A 27790-nucleotide genomic window follows, 5' to 3' on the forward strand; every position below is an offset into this window, starting at 1 on the left:
TTTATATACGCCGCTGATTTATAGCTAAACTTTCCAACTCAAGTGGCTCGTGAATTCTGGGATGCCAATGAAATAGGCAAGCAGCTGGATTTAGGAGTCTGGTCCCCTTTTGCAATTCAGAGAATTCTGACCTCTGAATTTATGATAATTGCACTGGGGACAGGAGAAGAGTCTTAGCTAAGGCCATGGTGCGCATGCGTGGAGGGGAAGATTTGCCACACTCCCAAAGGAAGCCAAATACAGAATTCAAATGAAAGCCTCTCTCCACTGCTTCAAAATTCAACCTGCTACTTGAGCACAATAATAGCTGTGATTCCTGCATTGCAGGGGGGGGTTGGACTGGATGACCCTCTGGGTCCCTTCCAACTCTACAATTCTATGATCATACTCTAGTCTTCACGTACCCTGCCAAAACGCACAGGAGTCCATTAAGGCATTTATAAAGCAAATAGGTATATTTCTCTTGGGAGGGGGAATGAGCTACGGACGGTTGACCCCCTCCTTTCTGAATCTGCAGGCTTTAATCATTACGTCTGTTAGGGTGGGGGCAAAGAGGGTGTAGGAGACAGTTCCAGGAATGGCTGGCACATCTCAGATGCCCAGAGGGTTGTTGGAAACCACCCCTTCGTTCTCCACCAACGCTTTGGAGATGCCCCGGAGGTTCCTGAAGAACTGGCGTGTGTTGTCGGAACGCAGCGAGGCCAGGTTCTGAGTGATGCGGTCGTAGGCCTGAGTGGGGGAAGAGCAAGAGATGGAGCATAAAAATGGTGGAAATCTCAGCAGCAAACAGTGCTAAGTCTCCACTCTCTTTGATGTGCTTTTTTTCTTCCTCCCTCCGGACCCCTTTTCCTTTTGTGCTATGACTTTTAGATTGTAATAATAATAATAATAATAATTTATTATTTTCCCCCAGCCACTCTGGGCGGCTCCCAACAGAATTAAAAGCACAATAAAACATCAAATATTAAAAACTTCCCTAAATAGGGCTGCCTTCAGATGTCTTCTATAAGTCAGATAGTTGTTTATTTCCTTGACATCTGATGGGAGGGTGTTCCACAGGGCGGGCACCACCACCGAGAAGGCCCTCTGCCTGGTTCCCTGTAAGCTCACTTCTCACAGGGAGGGAGTGACACAGGCACTGTCTTATAGTTTACATTCATAAGCCACTCAAAGGGTCATGCAAGTGGGAATTTTTTTAAAAATGCTTTAAATAAATGAGTAATACAAGAGTGAACCACGCACCACTGATTTCTGGGCAGAGATCACATAAAACAGGGAGCCACGTGTGTGTCTAAAAATGGTTGTTCTCATGCAAAGCAAAAACAGGGGAGCTCCTTACCTCAATGCACCAGGTGTCACAAAGCATCTTCTCATGCTGGGCAGTGGGTTCTCCACGCTCCAGGGACCGGGATGCCCTACCAGGGAAAGAAAGAAAAGGCATGAGAATTTGTTTTGGGGAGGGGAGAAAACTGAGCCCGTATCTCCGCATGAAGGAGCTTTCTTGAAGGCTGAGATTCCTGCAATCCAGGGGGTTGGACTAGATGACCCTTGGGTCCCTTCCAACTCTACAATTCTAAGATTCTAGGACATGGCCTGCAAATGGGATTTGGGGTGGGGGGGGGGACTTATCCTCTGCGCAACCAGAAGAGGGGAAGGGTCATAGCTCAGTGGGAGAGCCTATCTGACTGCATGCAGAAGATTGCAGGTTCAATCCCTCATGGCATTGCCAGTGAGGGCTGTTAGAGACTTCCCACCAGAAACTCAGGAAAGCTGCCGTTTCCAAGTCAAGGCGAACAATACAAATGAATTAGTGGGTGTGACTCAGTATATAAGGCAACTTCCTATGTTCCTGGAAAATAAGCCTTACCTGGAGAGCACCACAACCATGGCATACAAATCAATTGCACTGTCAGCGATGCGTTTCAACACAAATTGTTCATCTGGGATTTGTGGGAAGGGGGAGAAGAGGAAAGAGAGAGAGAGAGAGAGCGCAGATACCGGCAGTTAAGTACAGCAAAAAAAAACCCCAAGAGATCCAAGTTCCCAGCATCCTGTTCCCAATAGTGGGCCGCTGGGTTCTCTTAAGAAGCCACCTCATTCCTGCTGCTCCTGCAAGGAGTACACGAAACTAACAGCTCCTCTCCAGTTGCTTACCCCCAATATTTGATAAAAATGCTACTGAATACCAGTTTCTGCAAAACCTCAGGAGGGGAGAGGGCACTTGTGCTCAGATCCTGATTGCAGGCTTCCAATAGGCATCTGGTTGGAAGTCTGCAAGCAGGACCTGGGTACATCTGGGTGACCACTGTGAAAACAGGATGCTGGCCAAGGTGGGCCTTGTGGTCTGATCCAGCTGCTGGGCTCTCAATATGCTCTTAAGATAAGATTTATTTATTGTCATTGTCCGTATATACACAGTATACACAACAACGAAAATCAAACACCCAAAGACCGGATTTACCATACACATTTGCACATATCTCCAACACTCTCATCCTTATTAAAACATAATCTATTAAAACATAACATAATCCAGCGTATAACATAACCTATTAAAAGCATAGCATAACCTAAGAGCCTGTCTCATTCCCTACTACTCACTGCTTACTATTACTTACTACTGACCCTGAGATCATTATTAAGTGCAATCAAAGCTCTTGGATAGAAACTATTCAGAAGGCGTGTGGTTCGAGTTTTCATTATCCTGTATCTTCTGCCCGAAGGCAACAGTTCAAAAAGGTTGTGAGCAGGATGGGTGGGATCTCTCAGGATGTTGTGTGACCTCTTGTACCTGCAAGTGTAGCTAAGGAATCTGGGATTGCTCATCTCTTTTGTGCTTTAAATTAAATGGGATTAAAAATAGCCTTGATTACAGATTTATAGAAACCCTTAAAAAGAGATGGGAACTAAATACTGGCACACAAATTCTTTGCAGGGATGTGGGGGGAGTGTTTCCAGTATTCTTAGGGGAAACTCCTTAAAATTACTACACAGGTGGTATTGCACTCCTCTGTAAATGTCAAAAATGTCTTCTTCTATATCATCTAATTGTTGGAGGCATTGCAATAAACTTGGCAAACTTTTCATGGAAACTTCAGTTGGTGCAAGATTTTTGGAATATAATTTTGACCAAAATGATAAATTTCACTATAAGAAACTATACTGCCTGTTGTCCAAAATTAACGTTACTGAATATTTTGGAAGAGACCAATGCAAATATATTGTAAAAAGAACTGATCTTATATATGATCTTCAATGGAAAACTGCCCCAAATCTTACACTGGAAACTTGGCGCTACTCATTCCGGAACACAGCTATCATAAAGAAAATTATGCATAATTTTGAGATTTTGACAAGGACTAGAACCTCCAAGACCCCCTTTTATATGGATTGCCATCCCTTTATGACATATACAGCAGAACCACCATTTCCAAGACAATCTGGAACTCTGCTTGATGAACTGATAAAAGTTAATAGTCTTTACTTGGACTTTGTTATTTTAACTCATGTTCATTGTACGTGCCTATTTTACAGTTTTGCTTTTCCACCTTTTCATCTTTGCCCTGTTGTCATCATTGTTCTCTCTGGTTCACATACATTATCAAATGAAGTAATAATTTGAAGGGGGGAAAAAACTAATCTGAAGAGCATCGATGGTGCCATTTTGGCTATTAAAAAAAAACACACTCACCAATAATCTTTTTGCCGTGTTTCAGAATCTTCTCTTCTACAACACCACCAAAAAGATCGATCGCCCGTACTGCCTAAAAAGAAGGAAGAGGTAGAGAGTCCAGTCAGTGTAAGCAATACTGAGCTAGATGGGCCCCAATAGTCTGCCTCAGTATAAAGGCCGACATTAAAAACAAGATGATGTAATAAAATTGTCAAAATATAGATAAAATCCACAGGTTTGGTTTTGCTTTTTAAAGTAAGAATACATGCATAGCTGTCAACTTTCCCTTTTTTTGCAGGAAATTCCTTTATTCCAGCGCCGTTTCCCATTGCAAAAAACGGGAAAGTTGACAGCTATGGCCGTTTCCCAATGCAAAAAAAGGAAGGTTGACAGCTCTGTACATGTCTGAATATGACTAACTCTCTCCAGTTTAGTGCTTTGTTTATTTAGCAAGATTTATATACTAGTGGCCAAAATTGTGGTAACCGTTTAGAAAAAGTGTATGTTCGAGGTTTCATGGCTCCTAACACCACTTTTTTTGGAATAATACCATAAAATTATGTATCAATGGAAAGATAATTTAAGGAAGAATGTAATGCAACAAAGTTCAATTATCTGTATTCTATCAAAAGTTATATCCAGAAAAAGGAAGCAAAACTTGTTTAGGTTGATACGCGGTAGCTTTCCTTCATTTGAATGTAGCCAGTGAGCATGAGTGTTTAGAGAGCCAATCAGGTGTTATGAGCCATCAAACCTTGGAAATAAACTTTTTTCAGAAGGATTCCACAATTTTGGCCACTAGTGTATACTGCTGAGGGTGGGGAGAATCTCTATGCAGTTTATAAAGTATTCATCAAAATTAGCTGCATAAGGCAGAGAGAGAGAGAGGGAGGGAGATAGATTTGCATTTTGTTACATTGGTTTTGCCAATGTTGCTTTAGAACCTGTTTCAACGTGCTTGGAACTTGCTCTCTAGTATTCATCCTCAAAAATCAATGTAAATATTCCCCCCACCCCCTAAAAACATGCCATTTGGAAAGTGGAATATAAATTTGTGCAATAAAATTACAAAATAAATCCTGCTTGGCTCTCCAAAAGGCAAGTGGAGAACTAGTGTGGCGTAGGGGTTTAGAGAGTGCCGGGCTAGGACCTGGGCAAGATCAGGGTTCGAATCCCCGCTCAGCCACGAACCTCACAGGGTGACCTTGGGGACACAGCCACTGCCTCTCTCACCAGAACAAACTCAGTTGGTCTCTAAGGTGCTACTGGAAAGAATTTTCTATTTTGTTTCGACTATGGCAGACCAACACGGCTACCCACCTATAACTACCTCACAGGGTTGCTGTGGGGTTCAAAATGAGGAGGAGAACCACCTTGAGCAAACTGGAGAAGGAAAAGTTGGGATAACAACGCAATCGATCAAAGTGCAGAGGATCCAAAAAGATCAGCTGGGTCTGAAACGCCACCACTTACCCGCTCACCGCTGGAGTTCAGACTTGGGTGCACTACAGACTTCAAGGTTATCCCTGTTCCTAAACCGGCTTTCCTGGAAGGGGCAGGAGGAAGACAAAGAGGGCATGATTCTTACAGCAAGAGAAGGTATAGAAAAAAGGAGAGCCCTTAAAATAAAATGCTTCCAAAACAGTGCCTTTTTTTGGGGGGGGAAGGGGGAACAGAGACACACAATGAGAGGATGACTCAAACCAGGACTCCAGAGGGGCTTACAGAAATCATGAATGATGTGGAAAGATGGAGAGAGAGAGAGAGAGAGAGAGAGAGAGAGAGAGAGAGAGAGAGAAATGGTTCTCTTTCCTCCATCTACTGAAACTCAAGGCTGGTTCGGCAGAAGGTAGCCGGCGTTTATAAGGACGACAAAAGGGCGGTTGGAATTTATTTGTTTCGGTCATGCAACACGTGACTAACTTATGGAACTCACTGCCACAAGGCGGAAGGGGCAGCTGCCACCTGTCCGGATTGCTTTGAGAGAAAATGAAGAAAAAAGAGAGGATTAAAACAGATTCGTTGGATGAGGCAGAGGAGAAGGAGGCCTCTTTGTGATGAAAGCTAAATGCGGGGCTTCCATATTCAGAAGCAACGTAACTTCCAGTGTCCAGATAGCCAGGGCCTGAAGAATCATGGAGTTGGAAGGTCCCAAGGAGTCATCTAGTTTAACCCTCCGCAAAGCAGGAATCACAGCTAAATGGAGGGGGAAGGAACCGTTTTATGGCCTGAGGGCCACATCTCCTCATACGAATCCTCCAGGGGGGAGGGGATAAATGGTCAAATTAGGTCACATTACTTCATTTCATTTACTTAAACAGCCCTGGTCAGGTCTGTTAAAAATCCCATTCATTATATAAATTGGGGGCAACACATTGCCATGGAAACTGGATAGCAGGAGAAAGGTGATAGCCAGTCTGACAAAAGAGGCAAGCAGGCCTTTCTTCCCCACTGTCCCCTGGCTGGAGGGGATGTCACTTGAGGTGTCTGCGTGTGTGAAAGAGAACAACTGACTTGACAGCTTTTGCAGTCAGAGAGAGAGAGAGAGGAAGCTAACAGCATTGGTGGGGGGCTGGTCACGTCCCCCAGAAACTGGTGGGAAGGGACACCTTAGTTAAGAGTTGCAGCTTCTCTGCCTATACTCCCCTGGATAGAGTTGTAATTAAAACTGTATGTCACAAAGAATCTGTGACTATTGTGGTTGTTTATTTTATAAAATTTATACACCGCCTGGCAGTAAAAAACCCTCAAAGTGGCTTACAGAAAAAACGTTTTTAAAAATCAAGTGAGAAAAATTAACAAGTGGTCGATATTGGGGGAAGGCACTCTCTTAAGTACTTGGGTCCCAAGCCATTTACGGCTTTATAAGCTAGCACTGCCACCTTGAATTGGGCCTTCCAGCTCACTGGCACCCAGCCCTGTGCTTTCAAAAAATGGCGGCCCATGGTCCCATCATATTGCCCCTTAGCAGCCCCATTCTGAGCTAGCTGCAGTCTCCGGACCATCTCCAAGGGCAGCCCCACGCGGAGTGCATTGGAGTAGACCAAACGGTAGATCACTAGCCTCCAGTGGCCTCATTCAAAGGAAACCACCCCGGGGTGTATTGCTGGAATCCCCAAAGCCTATTACCGCTCAGGGGTGGGGATATGTACAACTATTGGATAGCTTTAATTCTGTTGTATAAATCCCTTGGGAGATCCGTACCTGCGGACTCGCTTCCCAACCTCGCTGACGAGGAGCCCAGCGTTTCCAAGAGGATTCTTCATGGCGCGCTGCAACCCGCGGAGCTCGTTCCCGGCGTTCTGGGATAGGGAAAGAGGAGGAGAGGAGAGGTCAGCAAGTGGGAGTGGTTATATTGAAAAGTCAGGTGGATTCCAGGCTTTGAGGACTCGTAAAAAGCTAGCAAAAATGTGTCTAGACTACCGTGACACGCTCTAGATAGGGCACCCCTTAATGGTGGCCCAGAAACACCACTGTTATGGTCCATAACAGCGAAGTCCCCCAGAATACGTGTGTGAGGTCATGACAATGCTTATTCTGCAGGATCTGGCTGCCTTTATGTTATCAGGCCCAATTTAAGATGCTAATGCGGATGGGGAATCTCTTTAATATTTATTGCATTAATATGCCACCTTCTCTCCAAGGAACTCAAGGTAGTACTGACGTGCTTCCTCCCGCCCTCACCGAATGCCTGCAACAACCCTGTGTGGTAGGTACAGTTGACAGGCAGTGACAGTGGGGCCTTTGGGTGCCCGTGTTGGTTTCCAGGAAGCGGTTCTGGTTCCAGGAACTGTGAGACAGCACTTGAACGCGTGGTTGCAAAAAGCAGATATAAAAACAAGCAAAAAACATTCTGTTTTTAATTTGAAAGGCAAAATTAACCCACAGAACTTACAGCCACAGGGTGTGGCTTCCAAAGATGATTAAGCCACACTCACGGAGGGGGGGAGAGGTACGCGAACAGCTCTTAGTCACAGCTTAAACACCACTACTGAATACTAGCCAACAGGGGAGCTGCAAGGTTGTATCGTAAGAAATCCACTTTAGCCGTTGGGAGTACTGCTTTTACTGTTTTGGATATGAATTTCTATAAGCTGCTGTTTCATGGGGACGCGGGTGGCGCTGTGGGTTAAACCACAGAGCCTAGGCCTTGCCGATCAGAAGGTCGGCAGTTCGAATCCCCGCAACGGGGTGAGCTCCCGTTGCTCGGTCCCTGCTCCTGCCAACCTAGCAGTTCGAAAGCACATCAAAGTGCAAGTAGATAAATAGGTACCACTCCGGCAGGAAGGTAAACAGCATTTCCGTGCGCTGCTCTGGTTCGCCAGAAGCGGCTTATTCATGCTGACCACATGACCCGGAAGCTTATGCTGGCTCCCTCGGCCAGTAAAGCAAGACCAGCGCCGCAACCCCAGAGTCGTCCACGACTCGACCTAATGGTCAGGGGTCACTTTACCTTTAAGCTGCTATTTATTTTATAAAGGATTGGATAATTTTTAAAGAATACACTAGAAATTGTTGTGATAATGCTAACCTCCTGGCAGACGTAGAATGAATCATGAAATATAAAGAAAGTATATAATAAGATCAGCTGGAAGAAATGGAAACTAAAATAATGATAATGAAATGTGTATAGTTTAACAAAATGTAATACAGCACCATGAAAAGAATCGGAAGTTAGTGTCAAGAAAGTGTTTGTTGTGTTTATGTTGTAATATGTGTAGTGTCTATTGGATGTGTTGCATGTACTGTCCAAGTTAAATGTTATTAGTAATATGCAAACTGATCTTAATTGATGCATAATAAAGTTTATTAAAAAAAATTTTTTTAAGGAATAGGTGGGCCTTAGGCCTGATCCAACAGATCTCTTCCAATGTTCTCATCAATGGCTGAAAGCCACGGGGGGCGACACAGAAGCTCTCCCTCCCGCCTTAAAAAACACTGTGCTCTTTCCTCTCCAGATTCTGAACACAGACAAACATTCCCAACAACCCACCTGAAATCCATTGAGCGCGATAAACAGCCGCAGGATGTCATTGGTTCCCTCAAAGATCCGGAAAACCCTCAAGTCACGCAGCACACGTTCCACTCCGGCATCCTGCGGCAGAGTGGGAAGAGGAGGAGAGGAGGGTCAAGGTGGACAGAACCAGGATTCCCCTAGCAGCTCTGAACTTAACACGGGGGCTTTCAATCCAAGGGTGTGGGTGGCCCAGAGTCCTGGGCAAGGCAAGTTTAAAATCAAGAGCCTGAGCGTGAGCAGGACAGATTCAGGGCAAGATGAAGGAACGAGAGCTCCTTCACTCAGTGCATAAACTCTGGAACTCCCTGCCACAGGAGGCAGTGATGCCCACCAACCTAGATGGCTTTGAAAGAGGATGGAGGAGAGGGTTGGATACGACACCTTCCCCTCACAACAAGGTAATCATACCCAACCTTTGTCCATCTCCTATTTGAGGGCAGGAGGTAGCTTTTGGCTTAAGAGTCGCGAGACCAGGTTTCATTCATTTCAGAAAGGAAAACCTGGGGCTGAGCACACAAGTTTTGGAAGGATTTCAGTCCTGACAACCTGGACTGCTGGTTTTCAAAGTCTTGGAAAATTGCTTTGCTTGGGGAAAACACACACACACACAGAGAAAAACAAATTAAAGGTGTCCCAGAGCACTCGAGATTAGTTTCCTCACCACTTAGTTTAATTTTATTTCAGATACAAATACAGGTCAGGAATGTCAGGTCCCGTGGGTTCATGCATAATATCTAGATTTAGCATTGCTTAGAGTTATCTTTTGTCTCCTTTTCAAAATAATTTGTAGTTGTAATTACAACCCAACCTCTCTCTCCTTCGCATGCCACTGTTTTGTTGTTGTTATTCAATCGTGTCCGCCTCTTTGTGACCCCATGGACCAGAGCACGCCAGGCACTCCTGTCTTCCACTGCCTCCCGCAGTTTGGTTAGACTCATGTTGGTAGCTTCGAGAACACTGTCCAACCATCTCATCCTCTGTCGTCCCCTTCTCCTTGTGCCCTCCATCTTTCCCAACATCAGGGTCTTTTCTAGGGAGTCTTCTCTTCTCATGAGGTGGCCAAAGTACTGGAGCCTCAACTTCAGGATCTGTCCTTCTAGTGAGCATTCAGGGCTTATTTCTTTGTGAATGGATAGGTTTGATCTTCTTGCAGTCCATGGGACTCTCAAGAGTCTCCTCTAGCACCATAATTCAAAAGCATCAATTCTTCGGTGATCAGCCTTCTTGATGGTCCGGCTCTCACTTCCGTACATTACTACTGGGAAAACCATAGCTTTAACTATACGGACCTTTGTCGGCAAGGTGATGTCTTTGCTTTTTAAGATGCTGTCTAGGTTTGTCATTGCTTTTCTCCCAAGAAGCAGGCGTCTTCTATTTTCGTGACTGCTGTTTGTTTGTTTGTTTGTTTGTTTATTTATTTATTTATGCCACTGTTTATTTCTTATCAATTCAGTAAACTACAAAGCCATGTTTTCATTTCTTCTCTTTGCATTTTTCTGTCTGTTGTTATTTTATTTATTTCATAAATTTATACAATGCTCGATTGTTGTTGTTTTTTAAAAAAATCAACAACCTCAAAGCGGTACACAGAGAGAATAAAACGAAAAGTAGCAGTAAAAACAACTCCTTAAAAGCGTTCAGAAGATTAAATCAGCAATAAAATGAAAGCAGATTAAAACATACACCAACGTTCTACGTGTCTGGGCAGGCTTGTCCAAAGAAAAATGTTTTTAGCAGGCGATGAAAAGAGTACAGGAAAAGGAGCCTGCCTGATGTCAACAGGCAGAGAGTTCTTGCACGTAGGTGCTGCCACGCTAAAAAAGAGATTTTTTTATGAATGAGGAATGGGTATCATTTTGGCACCTGGAAATACTGCCAGTTCCATAGATCAAAGTGGTCAAATGGGCATATAGGTGGCATGACAATCTTTCAGGTATTTGCTTTCTGTTATTAAAAAAAAAGGGGGGGGGAATCATTTTGGAATGAAAACCTGGAACTACAAACACTGTGGATGACAATTGGTGGTTTTGGTGGAAGAGATTTCTCCCAATTGACTCACCTTCATGAAGCCCATTCCGCCCATGACCTGGATGCATTCGTCTGCAACAGCCCAAGCAGCCTCCTGGGCAACACAAAAGGGAAAGAGGGGGAAATGACTCTGTCTTCTCAGGCTGTAAAATGGGCGCACTGAAACACCAACAACAACAGCGGCCGCCGCCGCCAAGGGAGATTGTCAAAACAGAGGGGACTTTGTCCGTGACTAACAGACAAGGGGGCAGGTCCACCTTCCCCATTTCGCACCAGGCCCCTTTCTCACCGAGCCAAAGATTTTGCTGATGGCCGCCTCGATCTGGAAGTCGGTCGCCCCTTGATCCATATTCGCGCTGATCATATACGCCATGGACTGCAGGGAAGAGGAAAAGAGCCAAGGGGTCAGCAAACTTTTTCAGGGGGCTGAAATGAACGAATTCCTATGCGCCACAAATAACTCAGAGAAGCATTTTAAAGAAAAGGGCACATTCTACTCATGTAAAAACACGCTGATTCCTGCACCATCCGCAGGCCGGATTTAGAAGGCGATTGGGCCGGATCCAGCCCCTAGTTTGCCTACCCATGCTCTGCTTCATCACTGTTTTGAAAAAGTTTGCGTCATAACAGGATGTGCTGAAACTAATAGCTTGTGGGTCCTGTTAATTTTACCTTTCAGTTTACAACCCTTTGGGGAGCGTGGTTGCACTCATGCCCCCCCCCTTGGGGTTGGCCACTGTGAGAACAGAAAGCTGGGCTAGATGGGCTTTGGCGTGATCCCGCTGCAGGGATCCTCCTGACGTTCTTCTCAAGTTCCTAGTCCTTATGAAGCAAAGATTTAAAGGAGCATTGCCAGGCTGGGGAAAGGTGGCGGGTCAGGATGGGCTGCAGTCGGGGGGGCTTTGGTTCTGAGCACTGCGCTTTTTCTGCATGCCACAGGAGTTTGCGCATCGCTGCGCCAAACCCATGCGCCAGCTCTCTTTCGCCTTTGCCCTCACCTCTGTCACGTATTGTAGAACTGCCATGCGAGCCAGTTTCTCCTGAATTCCCTCGAAGTTGTGGATTTTGTCTCCAAACTGGGTCCTGTTTGCAGCGTAGTTCACCTTTTTGGATAAAATGGGATGTTGATGGGGGGAGACCAAAGAAACAGAGACCATGAGGCTTGGGGTGGAAAAATGAGAGCAGGCAAAACATTAAAAGGGGGGCGGGGATTATACAACAAGGGATGCCACAGCTCTGGACCCTGAGGCAAGAGCCACAGCGATCACAAGCCAGAACTCCTGGGAACATGCTAAAGGGGGTTGGACTAGATGACCCTTGGAACCCATCCCAACTCTACAGTTCTATATAATTTTTAAGCAGGGACTGGGCAGCCCTCTGCCAGGGATTCTTAAGCAGGTTGGACTAGCTCAGTGGCTCTCAAAGGGTGTGGCAGGAAGATTCAAGGACAATCTGTTGGGATATTTGTACACGCCGAGCTGCAAAAGCAACAGCGAGGCTGGTGTAACGTGTCTGTTTTTATCCTGTGAGAAAGCCAGTAGTCCTATCTGCTTTCTCACACATGTGATGTTATTGTACTTTACTTTCAGTTCTGGCTTGAGAGATGCTAGAGTATCTGAGCTGGCTAGCAGAGACATATTCTGCATTTACCTATAATAAATAGTTTAGCCTCATCAATGGCTTGTGTGTGTTGTTCTTCACACTGGGGAACAATCGCATATTGAATGTGCCACAGGTCGCGCATAGCCGGGAATGTGCACAAGGCTTTGTTCCAGGTTCGGGGCAGTCACACAACTGACCCCAGGCGGGACATTTGGCAACACAATCAAACTCACTGAGCTTGTATACATGCTTAAGGTACGCTCATTGATCATTATATTTTGCGAATGACACATGGTCTTCTGTAGCTGCACCGTCTTACATTTCCTGGGTGTCCCATGATTTTATCATGAAGTAATTGTGTTCTGTGTTACAAATCAGGCACGCCCAACTCCCCAGAGGCTGCGATCTACTCCCAGTATGAAAAAACTGACAGTGATCTACCCATTGTCATTACCAAGAGTTGTTGAGCTTTATTTTTGGGGAGAGGGGGTGTGCCAGAGTTTGGTCAACCAAGAGCACCTTCGCGATCGACCGCTAGAACCAAGCACTGCTAGGAGTTGTTTCTCTTAGTTTGCCAATGTATTTCTCTTCAATAAAAAAAGAAAAGAAATCAGCATGGCAAAAGCAAACTTTTATTCTGAAAGCGTGGGCCAGAGAAAGAAGATTAAGAACCACTAGACTAGATGGTGATGATTTTATTATTTGTAAGCCCGACACAAATCCAGAGCGGAGTCCCTAAGGCGGTTGGGTGAGGCCTTGTACGCCTCCTTCCGGCAACTCCTACAGCCAGGCTGGTGCCAAACATCTTGTTCTGCTTTCCTTTGGGCCATATAGGCAAGGCCGACAAGGGGGGGGGGCTTGTCGTCTTGGGCAGCCCAGGACCCCCCTACACTCTTCCCAGGCTTGCTCCTCCAGGAGGTCACTTTGGTCCTGACTTCACCCCCGGAGGCGCACTCCATTGTCTTTCAAGACAGACGGACAACCCTGTCCATCTGACCAGGTTTCCCCAGCCCCGCTGAGGGGCCTCCAGCAGATATAAGAACACGCTAAAACATCAAGCATTTTAAAAAATGGAGGGGGGGGGCTTCACCTTCCAACTCAACAAACCAAAGATACTATGAGACTTCACTCACCGCTTTGCTGATCAGCCCCCGCATGGTACCGGCCGTGGCAGCAGCCATGCCAAAACGCCCGTTGTTCAAGATATTCATGGCCACCTTGAACCCAGAGCCGGGGGCCCCTATGACATTCTCGACAGGAACACGGCACCCGTCAAAGTGGACCTCGGCAGTGTTCGACGCCTTGATGCCCATCTTCTTCTCCGGGGGTCCGCTGGAGGGGGAGAGATAAATACCGTATTTTTCCATGTATAAGTATTCTGGGGGACTCCAAATTAATAAAATGGGGGGAGATTGCCCAGAGTTGTTGAGCCTTTGGGGGGGGGTTGCCAGTCCCCCCTATGCACTATCCATGTATAAGATGACCCCCAATTTTAAACTTAAAAAAATACAGTCTTTTACACGGGAAAATACGGTAAATGCGTTTTAACCTTTAAATGCCTGCAGGAAATTTTTCTACATCGCCAAGCACTGGTCATTAAGGAAGCACCTTCCCGTAAAAAGTTAATGGACAGTCCCCAATTTTAAATGTTCGCGTACGTATCATTTGCAGGCGTTCTTGTAAATTCCCTGTTTTTTAAACGCAGAAGCTCCCAAGCTCAATCTCCAGTGAGCAGAGCCAGGAAATCTCTCCCCCTGTGTGCACCTGAGATTCTGGAGAGCTGCTGCCAGCCAGAGCAGGCGATACTGGCCCGGGTGGAGGAATAAGCCTGAGCTGGAATGAGGTCGATACTACTCACCGTGTGACACCCCCAAAGGCTCGCTCCACTATGAAGGCCGTTATTTTGTCCTTCACTTCCCCGGTCGCCTCGTCCTTTATCTGCGTTTTGGCGAAAACGGTAAATATATCCGCAAGGCCGCCGTTGCTGCAAGAGATTTGCCAGTCAGGATTCGGCGGGGTTGGACCACAGGCAAGCCTCCAACCTCACATATGAAGGTCTATATTTTGGAATGCTCTCCCCAGGAAGTCCCACCTGACACCTTCCTTACTGTTCTTTTTGTCACCAAGACTTTTTTTTTTTTTTTTTTTAAAAAGATTCTTTAGATACAATTTTAAACCTCCTAAACCACGCATATATGGGACGCAGGTGGCGCTGTGGGTTAAACCACAGAGCCTAGGGCTTGTCGATCAGAAGGTCGGCGGTTCGAATCCCCGCAACAGGGTGAGCTCCCGTTGCTCAGTCCCAGCTCCTGCCAACCTAGCAGTTCAAAAACACATCAAAGCGCAAGTAGATAAATAGGTACCACTCCAGCGGGAAGGTAAACGGCGTTTCTGTGCGCTGCTCTGGTTCGCCAGAAGCGGCTTAGTCATGCTGGCCACATGACCCGGAAGCTGGACGCTGGCTCCCTCGGCCAGTAAAGCGAGATGAGCGCCGCAACCCCAGAGTCGTCCACAACTGGACCTAACGGTCAGGGGTGCCTTTACCTTTACCTTTAAACCAGGCATGGCCAAACTTGGCCCTCTAGCTGTTTTGGGACTACAACTCCCATCACCCCTGACCACTAGTCCCGTTAGCTAGGGATGATGGGAGTTGTAGTCCCAAAACAGCTGGAGGGCCAGGTTTGGCCATGCCTGTCCTAAACTAACACACACAAGCAGTTGGGCAGCTTTTTAACTTATGGAGGTTTTTCCCATCCTGACATTTATTTATTTTTTATTTTTTTGCGGGGGGACGGGACATATTTCATTTTGATTTGATACCTGCATTCTGCGCTTTTGCAACAACACATGTTGAGCTCAAAGAGGCTCACAACAACATGGGTTGGGGGCGGGAATCACAAACATTGGAATATCAAACACAACACAATACAGCGGAAGCAAACCGAAGGGGGGGGGATTCATCCAAAAAGAATTAATACAAGTCAGTTAATACCATAGTTATTATATATCTCTCTCTATATCTATCTATCTATCTATCTATCTATCTATCTATCTATCTATCTATCTCTATCTATATCTGAAGAAGTGTGCATCATACCAAGAACAAACTTAGTTGGTCTCGAAGGTGCTACTGGAAGGAATTTTTTATTTTGTTTTGTTTTGACTATGGCAGACCAACACGGCTACCTACCTGTTAACTATATCTAACAAATTCATTTTTAACCAGGCCTTTGGCTGACCTGATCAACATCCCATACCCTGTTTTTTTTGGGAGGGGGGGTATTATTGGGGTAATTCCTTTAATTTTTTCATTTTGTACACTGTGATCTTTTTATGTGAACCGCCCTGAGACCTCCAGGTATAGGGCGGTATATAAATTCAATGAATAATAATAATAATAATAATATGATAAAAAGCGGCAGTATAAAAATTATCCAAAAATATACTGAGGAAGTGGGTGTTTTCCAAAGAGAAACGTGGCAGGTTCAAGGCTCTTTTTTGTGAAATCTCTGCACCAAGGTGGGTGGCAAACACTCCCCCCACCCAGCCCCAATCTGTACCGCCTCCTCCTCCTCCTCCTCTACCTACCCACCCAGGCTGGCCCCCAACTCACCTGATCCAAATCTTGCTCCCGTTGAGAGTGTAGTAAGTGCCGCAGGGGCTGAGCTCAGCCGTGGATCTGATGGAAGCTGCGTCCGATCCGCTTGTGGGCTCCGTCAGGCAGTACGCAGCAATGGTCTCACCTGGAGGGTTTTATTTTATTTTATTTTTAAAAAAAGAGGGTCGTCATGGAAAGGCAGAGGCACCCCAAATACGCAGAGCCACCTTTGCCTACAAGGCCTGAAGCGGCTTCCAAGTTTCATGCAATATAAGCATCCCTCAACCCCCGTGATCCAAATAACACAACCTGGATGGGAAGAAGAAACAACCCCGACCGGGGAAGAACGGCAAACCAAGTTGATGGACTCTGCCAAAATGGCAAAATTAACTGGAAAGCTCAGGAGCCAAGACGACAAGAACTTTAAAAAAAGAGAATGGGGGGGGGGTCTTTTTATTTTATTTTCCTCTTTTTCCTCTTCTTTCTTCTGTATTTTTCTTTTTTATTAATAACATTATCGAGAATTTTGTATATATGCATGTAACTGTAATACAATGTTTTGATTTTGTAATAATTATGCTAAATTAATAATAAAAAATGTTTTAAGGACAAAGAACATAAAAAGGAAAGGGGAGAGAGATATATATATGCATGCATATATATATATGCATATCTATATCTATATATATCTATATCTATATCTATATATATCTATCTAGATAGATAGATATAGATATAGATATAGATATATGGGACCATTGTAAGCAGATGAAAACACTAGCAGGATTTTAATTTCACTTGCAAGGTAACAAAGACTACAGACAATTTAGATGGATAAAAAATGTGAATAACGGGCTGATATGCAGATGTAAATATTGACACCAGGACCAATGGAGGGGAGGGGAGGCAGTCATGAGATTCAGAGAGTTCTCGCTATAAGGATTTTCAATGGATTTTGTTGTAAGTTTATATATATATTTAAATCAAATAAAAACAACACAGGCCATCCTCGTGCACCCACAAAAAACACGCATACACCACGATGAAAGGGAATTTAGGCAGGTGAATGGCCCCACGGGGATGTTGGGTGGCGAAAGGGGGAACTTGTGAAGCGAGGAACCTTTGAAGCGGGGATTCATGCAGCGGGAGGGACCGTGTTGCAGGGTGCACCTCCCTCCCTCAACTTCCTTCCTCAGCCCCTTATTCTGCCCCTCTCCTCCCCATCGCCTGCCACTGGTTATTATGTCTCTGCCCCTTAGCTCTCCCCCCCCCCCCAAGGCCAAGACCCCTTACCTGTTGCCAATTTGGGGAGGTACTTTTCCTTCTGCTCCTTGGTGCCATAGAGGAGGATGCCTTTAAACCCGATCGACTGGTGGGCCCCCAAGGTGATGCCCACCCCCAGGTCGTGCATGCCGACGACCTCCACCATTCGCGCATACTGCGGCGGGAAGAGAACAAAAGAAGGAATTGTGGCTGGGGTCGTCAGCCGTGAAGCATTCAAAGCTCTCTCTCTCGCCTCTGAGCATGGGCAGAGCACATTTTCCTCGGCGACGAGGCAGCTCAGCCTTCCTCAAAGCAGGAAAGCCACCCCCATCCCTGATAGGACAAAATGTCTGCGAACCTTCCATGACATCACAGCGACTTGACCAATAGCTGCACAGAGCAGCAGGAAATCCCTCTAAGCTCACAAACCTTTATGCCGTTTCCTTCCTAGGCTTCCCTCCGAGTCTGGTAGAGTTGGTGGGAAGGATGAGGGGGCGCCAACCCTCGAGCCTCACCTGGGTGTTGCTGAGCCCCAGCCCCCCGAGGTCGACGGGGATTTGCAAGCCAAAAGCTCCAAGCTCCTTAAGGCCTTCCATGGTCTTGTCCTCCACTTTCTCCAGCGCATCGTTTTGGGCCGGGTCGTTCACCTCCTGGTGGAGGGAGGGAGGGAGGGAGAGTCAGACAATGGGGAAAGCATCTATTTAAACCAGGGGTCAGCAAAAATTTTCAGCAGGGGGCCAGTCCACTGTCCCTCAGACCTTGTGGGGGGCCGGACTATATATTTTTTTGGGGTGGTGATGGTGGTGAACGAATTCCTATGCCTCACAAATAACCCAGAGATGCATTTTAAATAAAAGCACACCTTCTACTCATGTAAAAACACCAGGCAGGCCCCACAAATAACCCAGAGATGCATTTTAAATAAAAGGACACATAATACTCATGTAAAAACATGCTGATTCCCGGACTGTCCGCGGGACAGATTTAGAAGGCGATTGGGCTGCATCCGGCCCCCGGGCCTTAGGTTGCCTACCCATGATTTAAACCCATTCTGCGTTTCCCCTCGCTGTTGTGAATGTGTCCCCCAAGGTTCAGCCAAAACCTGCCATTTCTCCGCAATTCCAACCCACATAATTCTGGCCCTGCCCTAATAAACTATTATTATTATTATTAAGACAGGCACCATTCTGGGAGTCCTCACCTCGAAGAAGCGAGAGACGGGGCCCACCAGCTCTCTCAGTGTCTGGGCTTGTTCTTCATTTAGAACTGTAATAAGAAAAGGGAAGGGAAACATCAGCCCCTGCGTTGCTCCTTCCTCCCAGCAAGCTGCTTCTCCAAACCCCAACATGCACCTTGCGGCGGAACCGATTTGGATTTCCTTGCCTCATTCTGCTTTTTAGACTCTCCAAGCTCTTCCCACCTGAGACCGCTGGCTGGATTCTCCAAGCCCCTGGCATTTTACCTGAAGGATAAGGGAAGACCTGCTCCGTGTTGACTTGGCCCTTGAACATCCCAACGGCAAATGACTTTGACTCCTGGATGGAGAACAAGAGGAAGAGTTGCAACACTGGGGGCTTTTTAAATTTGGAGAAAATGTGAGTGAGATATGGCATGACGGAATTCGATACAATCATGCATATCCCAGAGAAAGCGAAAAACGTTTTCTCCCTCTGAATGTTGGAGGTATTCAGGACAGATTAAAAAGGAAGCCCTTCGGCACACGATGCATAGAAACTCTGGAACTCCCTGCCACAGGAGGGAAGGACGGCGGCCAACATGGATGCCGTTAAAGAAGGATTAGACCAACTCAGGGAGGACAAGTAGCCAGGAAGGCTCTGCCAAATGGATTACAATTGGGGAATATTGCACACCAAAAGCTGCATATGCTTTTGTACATGGATTTTTCTATGGAAAACTCGTATTTGGACTATCATATGAGAGAGACATTGCAATACCTTTGTAAATCAAGAAATTCTTCAATAAAAATATTTTTTTAAAAAACTTTCCCACCATATCCCGGGGGGGGGGGGGAATCTGAAAGACCGCTGAGCCCAACTCAAAGCGAAGGAGAGCTGGAAGTGAGCCCAGAGCTCTTGAAGATAAATGTGTGGAATGAAGGAGAGGGGGCGAGCTGAAAATCAACCGATGGGTAACAAGGCCTCTTGCAGGTTAATAGAAATATGACCTTGCTAAATATGTTAGAAAGTCATACACCACTGATTGCGATGATAAGACAAGGGTTAAGATCGGAATTATGAAACTGGAAAAAAACAAGAGAGAAGTATGCAGGAACAAGTGAAAGAAACGTTCTCCCGACAGCCAGAACATGGGAAGTCCCATTAAATTATTTAATTTGGAATGTATAACTGGCTTTATTATGATGTGGCAAGATTTGATTTGATCTGCTACCAATTGGAATGTTATTAAGGGGAAATTAACTTTAAAAAATGTGTATGTGTGTGTGTGTGTGTGTGTGTAATATATAATATTGGTCGCTGGAAGCCATAGGGGGAGGGCTCTTGTGCTGGGATCCTGCACGTGACTGGCCACTGTGAGGACAGGATGCTGGGCTGGCTGGGCCACGGGCTTGATCGAGCAGGTTTCCCTAGCATTCTTAGGAATCCAGTGGGAAAGGCACCTGCGTGGCCTGCACAAGGTCTCGGGTTCAAATCCCGCCACCTCCGTGAAGGGCTCGGAAGGAGCCTGCTCAGTCAGAGACCCTGGAGAACCAGCCAGCCAGCCGGGACCAGAGGGTCTCACTCTGCATCACAAAACATCCCAGCTCGCAACCGACAGCTGCATGCAGACCGACATAAATTTAAACCCTGTCTCTCTCTCTCTGCAAAGGAGAATAAAGGCAGGGGAGATATTAATACCAGCTAACTTTCGCCGGTGCAGAAACGCCCACACGTGTACGTTTCAGAATTATACCTGCCCTATAATTAGCTGCCAGGGCTGTCGCGCTCACACCCTTATCATCCTATTTAATTATATTTGTTAATTTACATTTAGCTGTATTTTTGGGAAACGGCTACGCTCCACCTCCGCCGTCGGAGGCAATGTTTCTTTCGACACCAGCCGCTGGAAACCGCAGGAGGGGAGAGGGTCTCGTGTTCGGATCCTGCTTGCAGGTTTCCGATAATGTCCATCAGGGTGGCCCCAGCGAGAACAGGGTGCCGGCCTAGCTGGGCCTGTGGCCAGATCCGGCACGGCAATCCTTAGGTTCTTAAGGTATTCCAAAGACAGGACATTAAAAAAAGGTCCCTTGCCAGCTGCCCAACCATGTGTGGTGGCGGAGACCAGGAAAAGGGCATCTCATGGTGAACAGGGTGGGGGGTTTGCTGCAGATTTATAACCATATATTAAATTTACATACTGCCCTATGCCCATAGATCTCAGGGCGGTTCACAACACAAAATTACAATATATTTTTTAAAAAACGCATTAAAAATAAGAACAAGGACAACCCAATAACCACACCCCCCTCGCACGGCACATTTAAAAGGGCATTTAATTTAATTTAAAAGGCAGCCTTTTAACCAGTTAAGTCCCCAAATGCTGGGGGGGGGCCTTGCTCAGGCAGCCCTCTCCCCCACCGCCCTCTGAGCACAGAGAATGAATGTTTGTGAATACCCCGTAACATCCCAGAAGCTCAAGTCAGTGGGGAGGTCAGGGGTTTGCACAGCAATACCATGTGAACACGTGTCTTTTGTTTTCCCTAAAATTCACAGCGGGGAGCGTGAAGTCAATCTGCCGAATATCTCCCCCCGCCCCCCAAAAGGAAAAAAGCACCTACTGCAATTGAAGGTTTCTTTTCCGCTATCGCTTGGGAAACTGCATCTGACTTAGCAGTCGATTTATCCAGCACGGCCTGCAAAAAGCGACAAGAACATTATTTGGTGTTAGAGGGTTTCCAGCTAGAGAAACATGGCACATGTATCCATGTTTGCTAACTGATGTGGTTAAACAATTTTATGAGACTGAGTTTTAGCACACACACACACACACACACACACATGAAAAACTTAAAACAAATCCTTATTTCCTGATAAAAATTAACATTAGTATTTGTACCCCACCCATTCAGCTGGGTTGCTCCAGCCACAAATCAACTATTGCAAATCCTGTATCTGGAAATTTTGAATGTCACATGTTTTACCGGTAATCTTTAATGTGCTATAAGCCACCCAGAGTGGCTGGGGGAACCTAGCCAGATGGCTGGTGTATACATAATAAAATTATTATAATGATTATTAATCACTTTATTTGTTGTCAGGCACTTTAATCATCAGGATCACACCCTTGTTTTCTACATTAATCCGGAGCTACAGCTCCTTCCCCAACCAGGTCACCAAGGAGGGAGTCCAAAATGACCAAGGGTCTGCAGACCAAGCCTGATGAGGAATGGTTGAAGGAGTTGGGATTTTTATCCTGGAAAAGGGGAGGCTGAGAGGAGACAGGATCGCCATCTTCAATTATCTAAAGGGATGTCACATGGAAGATTGAGCAAGCTGGTTTCCTACTGCTCCGGAGGGCAGGATCCAAACCGATGGATTCATTTTATGAGGGGAGAGACTTCTTGCTGTCCGCCAGGCAAGGCCTCCTTCCACACCTGCCTTGCCCCACCCTCCAGCCTCTGCTTCTCAATTTGTTCTTTATCATTTTATTCGCTGCGACTTGCCGCTGTTTTCATTGATTATAGTTTAGAAATTACCTATTGTGATCGTCAAGTGTGAATTTCTGTTCAATTTTTATATGCCGATATTTAATATTATATATTTAGGGAAGTTTTTAATGTTTGATGCTTTATTCTGTTTTTTAAAAAATATATTTATTAAATTTTATAAAAACAACAATCAACAAAAACAAACACATACGAAACAATACAACCATACATGCAAGTTTATTTTGTTTTTAATCTGTTGGGAGCCGCCCAGAGTGGCAGGGTATAAATAATAATAATAATAATAATAATAATAATAATAATAATAATGGATTGTTGAATATTACTTTATTTGTTATAAGTTGCTTATTCTAAAGTTGTGTTTTATTATCACATTTTTGTATTGGATTAGATTGCTATAAGGTTCTACGTTCTTTGTCGTTTCTTCAGATTGTAAACCGCCCTGGGTATAGCAAATCAGAAAGGCGGTATACAAATTAAAAGTGAAAAGTGAGATGAAATTATAAGAAAGGAGGCTCCGGGCTCAACACCAGAAAGAACCTTCTGACAGCAGGAGCTGCTTGACAGTGGAACGGGGACCCCCTTGCGAGGAGGTGGGCTCTCCTTCCTTGGAGGTTTGTAAGTAGAGGTTCGAAGGCTATCTGCCACGGATGCTTTAGCTGAGATTCCAGCATTGCAGGGGGTTGGACTAGATGACCGCTGGGGGTCCCCTCCCAATTCTATAATACGATGATTCAGCCTGCCCTCTGCTGGGAGCAGAGCGCTGGTCCTCTGGTCTAACCCGGCACAGTCCCTCTTACTGGTTCAGTCTGGAGGTGAACCTGAAATCAGCCCTGCAGTGGGGAGGAGCCGGCAAAGGAAAATCCTGGCGGGATCCCAGGACATTTGCCGCTTTGTTCCAGGAATTCCAACGCAGCTGGGACGAGCAATCCTCCTCCTTCTCCAGCCACGTCATGTGGGCGTCTGGGACTCAGCTGGTGACGGGTCACCTTTCCCCTACATACTTCCCAAATCGGGGATTAAATAACCCGACCTTTCCCCTAGAAGATGCCGGGTGGAAGTCAGGGAGGGAAGGATCTCCGGGATAACACCTCGATTTGCAGAACTGCCAGGGCTGCAGGTGACACACTATCCCCGCTCCAGATTTGTAAAAAAAATCAGCCTTTTAAGCATAGCAGCAGCCAAACTTTGGAACTCCCTGCCTATTGACGCCAGGCAGGTACCTTTTTTGTGCTCTTTTCAGGGCAAATTACAGACAGACAGACAGACAGACAGATAGATGAAAGTTTACTTCCTCTGCCCCCCTTTTATTTTCCCCAAAACCCCATAACAGTAATGTCTCACATTCGATGTATGAAGGATTCTATGAATTGAGAACAGGCACCCAATGTACTTTTGCTACCCAAGAAAATCTTCTAATAAAAGCAATTACTGTACCAAAAAACAATTTTTGTTTAGGCAAGCCCACCCAGGTATCTGGAACGTTTGCACGTGTTTTAATTTTTTGAAAAAAGCTTATCGCTGATCTTAATTGTTATCCGATTGCTTTAAACGGCTGTTTTAAACCGTTTTTTCTTGAAAATTTCACTGTTCTATCATCTTCGTAAACCGCTTTTTGTTCTACAAGCATGCAGCGTATTTACGAGACAAAATACTATACGTCTGGAAATGGCAAGTTACAAATGCATCTGGTTTGAGGGGGTGGAAATGTGTCGCCAGATTCCACCATGGGGGGGGTTGCAGCCGCTTCTGGGGTGGAGCGTTTATTTTAAAAAAGGGTGTTCAAAATGCATCTTTTGTGGGGTGGGGATAAATGCCTTTTCCAGCCAATTCCAGACATTTGTGTGAGAAAGGGTTGCCTTTTAGAGTAACCATATTCTAAGGACACACACTGACTTCGAAGCACTTCAACTGGGGGAGGAAAAAAAAACTTTGGCCTCCCTACTGTCATGGGAACCTGAAAAGGATTTGGGGCACCAGGGGTTCAGAATTTTTATATATTATTTTTCCGGGGTGGAGTGGAGAAGGGGAAAGGAATAAGTGAGGCCAATAGCTGCAGGGGTTCTCAATGAGCCTTAACGGAGCTGGCTAGGATAAAATCCGCCTGACTTTCCAAAAGCTGCTTTTGGTTCTTAAACCCACCATGCTCCTAGTCCTCATGAAGATGAGGAAGGCAAATTAACCTGACTCACTCCCCAAGAAAGTGTCAGGCCCAACAAAGGGTGTTGCAAGCATAAATGAGATTAACGAGTGCGCAATAGGCATTCATCAAATTAGGAAGTCACGTGTAGGTAACGACAGAGGAAGGGGTAAAAGTTCACAGACCTGTTTTGCCAGCACCCAAACCAACAACCGTCCCATGCCACACAGCCCACAAATCCTTACCTTTCTTAACCTCCCCCCTAAAAAAAAAAAACAACCAACCCTTCGCACGACCATCAAACTGCAAAAGCCCTTGGGCCTGATCCACCAGAATCCACCCCATTAAAATAAAGTGGCGTAACTAGAAATAGGCCCTGCTCGTCCCCCCAGCACCCCCGAAATACCTCCGCAGTCTGTGTAGCATAGAGTCTCCTTCCATTTGGGTGGGAAGAGGGGTACGTCAAAGCTGGGAGCCCACCAGACCTGGGATGGAAAAGAAAAGGCGAGGAGTAAAAAAGAGAGGGCGGTTTAGTGAAATGGCTCCTGAACCACCTGGACAGGTAAAGTGGCTGTGGTTGTAAATATTTATAATTTCATTTTTTAGAAACTGCGACGTTTCGAAGGGCTTTTTGTGGGTGTGGGGCAGGGGTCCCCAATTTTGTTTTTAGGACCACCACCCCTTGTTTCCTTAAACCCATCCTCAGTGCCCCCCCACTAACCTATACAAAGAATTACTCAGAAGAGCAGCCTGCAGGACCCACTCAGGAAGGTAATAACACAGCAAAGTTCAGAGCAGCAACAAATAAATTGTACGTTTGTTCAAAGTCCAGCTAAAACTCTTCCGTTTCATCCCTTCCACAAAACTGCTGAACTAAATCAAGCGATGCTGCCCCCCCCCGTGCTTTTTTTCCTGGGGGGTACGTATACCCCAGAACATTTTGTGAATCTTTGTACAGCACTTTGGTCCGTTTACTGTACTTCTTTCCCCAGATTTGAACTATAAAATGGTGATTTTCTCGAGTCAAAATGAGAGTACCCCAAAACATTTATGTTTATTTTTTAGGGGGGAAAGCACTGCTGCTCCCTATCGCCCCCCAACAGGTAGCCCCACCCATAAGGAACCACTTATGGGGAGGGTCTTGGCCACCCACTCAATAGCTCACTCTCATCCCCTGCACCCCTAAACCCCTTTCCCAACAGCCCCCCCCCTTTCCAAAGCGCCCCACATTCAGACCCCCCCTAAAACCACCACCCCACGCCCACCAAAAGGCAACTTTCCCTGCCCCCTCTCCAGACTCACCCTGGGGGGCTGCTCAGCCGCAGGAGGCTCCAGCAGAGCTTGGGGGGCAGCCTGAAACTCTGCATGGCTGGGGGTGTCTATGGGACCTGCCTTCCCCTTGGAGGTGTTTGCAAGTTTCTGTTTGCCTGTTTCTCCCTCCTGCTCCTCCCCACCCCTTATGCAAGGTCATCAGCTCAAATATGGGTGTGTGGGAATAGGGCTAATTACTTCCTGCCCCACCCATGGCCCCGGGGCATGCTGGGAGTTGTAGTTCTCTTCCCCCATGGAGACGTGGCTTTCCTTTCCAGCCCAGCGGAGGAAGAAAGCATGTTTTATTTTGGGGGGTTGGAGAGATTCGGCCTTCCCTGAGCATATGCAAAGTGCATTTCTTGAACTAGGGTTGCCAGGTCTGCTTCCAAAAAATAGCGGACAAGCGGAGGGGGGGTTTAAATTAAATTAAATTAAATTATATCTTTTCTTACAAACATTTTAACACGTATTAAAATATCATTTCATCCTAAAGCTTTTGAATAAAAAAAATGTCCACTATTTTGTGGGGGGGAAATAGTGAACATAATGTTAAAAAGTGGACTGTCCACTCAAATAGTGGACACCTGGCAACCCTAATTTCTTCCGCCTTGCTAACCTAGGGCTGTGCACCCCAGGGTGCATTTATTCCTTTGCTGCCGTGTTTTTCTTTTCTTTTCTTTTCTTTCTTTTCTTTTCTTTTCTAAGAAAATGTCTCATTTTCCTACTCGTATTGAAATAATGCCCCTTAATGAGGCCAAACTTAAATTCACAAAATGTTTAGGGGTTTGCGTAACCCCCCCCCCCCCGGAAAAACAGCACTGCTTTATTGTATTAATAGCCCACCTTTTCTCTTTCAGGGAGATAGAAGGTGGCATGCATGGTTCTCCGTCCCGCTAATTTTACTCCCCACAACAACCCTGCGAGGTGCTGAGGCTGAGACAAGCGCTAACCGGCCGACAGTCAACCAGTCAGGATTTGAAACCTGGTCTTCAAGGTCCTAGTCCGACACCCTAACCAATGCGCCACGCTAGTTAATTTAATAATAATGATAATAAAAGTTTTATTTATACCCCGGCCGAGACCGGGCTCAGGGCGGCTAACACCAAATATACAATACATCAAAAACACAAAATCGAACGATGAGTTTAAAATACAATTTGAATCACATTTACAATCAAAATAAAATTAAGTGGGAACCCACAAATCATAACCACAGGGGTAAGGAATTGTAAGTTCACCAGGCCTGGCCACCCGTGCTGGTCCCATATGGGCTGATAGAAAGAGCCAAGGAGGCCACTTACATACAGGGTCCCATGGAAAGAAGGGGGTCAGCTATAGCCAGGGGTGCATCTGCCCATGTGCAGAGGGGCGTGGGGGTCTCCCAGCAGCCTGCCCAGTTTCTGCCCTCCCCAACAACCAAGCAACGGGATTAGGGCTCAAGGGGTTTCTAGGCCACAGAAAGCGAGGTCCACAGCCCAGTCTGAGGAATAATGTTGGGGTCCCAAGATATGGGGGGCAGGGGAGAAGAGGCAGAATTTAAACAAGGGCATTCTCGCTTCACTTGGCATGGCCCCTCTTCCTGGCTCAGATCCTGGTTTGTCTTGGCCGGATACATAAACCATGGTGCCTCTGAGCCTGTGCAGAGTACCGACCACCTATCAACCTAAGGTTACCAGATTTTTTTCAGTGCATCCGGGGACACTTTTCAACTTCCTACTAAATAGATGGATTTTGTCAGGGGACTGATTTGTAAATCCGGGGACTGTCCCCGGGAAACGGGGACGTCTGCTAACCTTATATCAACCGGCAAGGGGTGGCCTGTTGGGAGGACTCTAGTTCACATCAGCTCCAACTGACATATCCCAATAGCCAGGGACGATGGGAATGGTAGTCTAGCGATACCCCTGTAGGGCCCGATTCTGCATTTGATGCCTTGCGTGACTCTTCTAATTTAACCGCAAGGCAAGTTTATCTTGTGGGACAAATGGAGGGGGAGGCAAAATCTGTATGACCGCCCCACCCCACCCCAATCATGGGACAATCTGCTTTTCTCTAGATCTGTAGCTGCTCCGAAGCAAGGTGGTCCTCAGTTCTGCTGCCAGCAAAACATCCCAGATACCATTTGAAATTGTTCCATTATTTACCTTGCCTTCTGCTGTTAGAAAGCATCTTCTCCCACTCCCTGTTGCCAACCTTGCTTTACCGGTAAATATATTTAAGGAGGGCAAAGCACTCTTGATTTGGGGAAATGCTCCTGTGCTATTTGCATGCAGAATTTGGTAGGAAATGACCGGAGTGTGAAGGGACATACCTAGTCTGCAACAGGAATGTTGGAGGTTCTGTTCCTTCCCAGTCAGCAGGGGAAGGGAAAAAACCCATCCCCATGCAGCGTAAATTTAATCCAAAGCCACCCTGGACTCCCCTCCCCCAAAACGTTCTCTTTTTTCCTTTTTAAGGTGGGCCAATTGCTGACC

General features: G+C 46.1%; 1 protein-coding gene across 1 annotated transcript; it reads right to left on the reverse strand.

Moving 5' to 3' along the window:
* ACADVL (acyl-CoA dehydrogenase very long chain) lies at positions 1-25422 on the reverse strand. The gene is made up of 20 exons (XM_033169316.1): positions 25308-25422; positions 24412-24490; positions 20978-21052; positions 18644-18716; positions 18383-18447; positions 17697-17831; positions 17212-17356; positions 15934-16063; positions 14179-14304; positions 13454-13652; positions 11717-11821; positions 11008-11094; positions 10750-10812; positions 8667-8768; positions 6878-6975; positions 5147-5219; positions 3692-3764; positions 1868-1940; positions 1340-1415; positions 1-729 (listed from the first exon to the last, which is right to left on the reverse strand). The coding sequence occupies exons 1-20, from the start codon at positions 25370-25372 to the stop codon at positions 592-594; spliced, it is 1980 nt and encodes a 659-aa protein (XP_033025207.1). The 5' UTR covers positions 25373-25422; the 3' UTR covers positions 1-591.
* Between the last annotated feature and the right edge of the window lie 2368 nt (positions 25423-27790).

This window comes from Lacerta agilis, chromosome 14, assembly GCF_009819535.1.
Source record: "Lacerta agilis isolate rLacAgi1 chromosome 14, rLacAgi1.pri, whole genome shotgun sequence".
In the NCBI taxonomy this organism is placed as follows: domain Eukaryota; kingdom Metazoa; phylum Chordata; class Lepidosauria; order Squamata; family Lacertidae; genus Lacerta; species Lacerta agilis.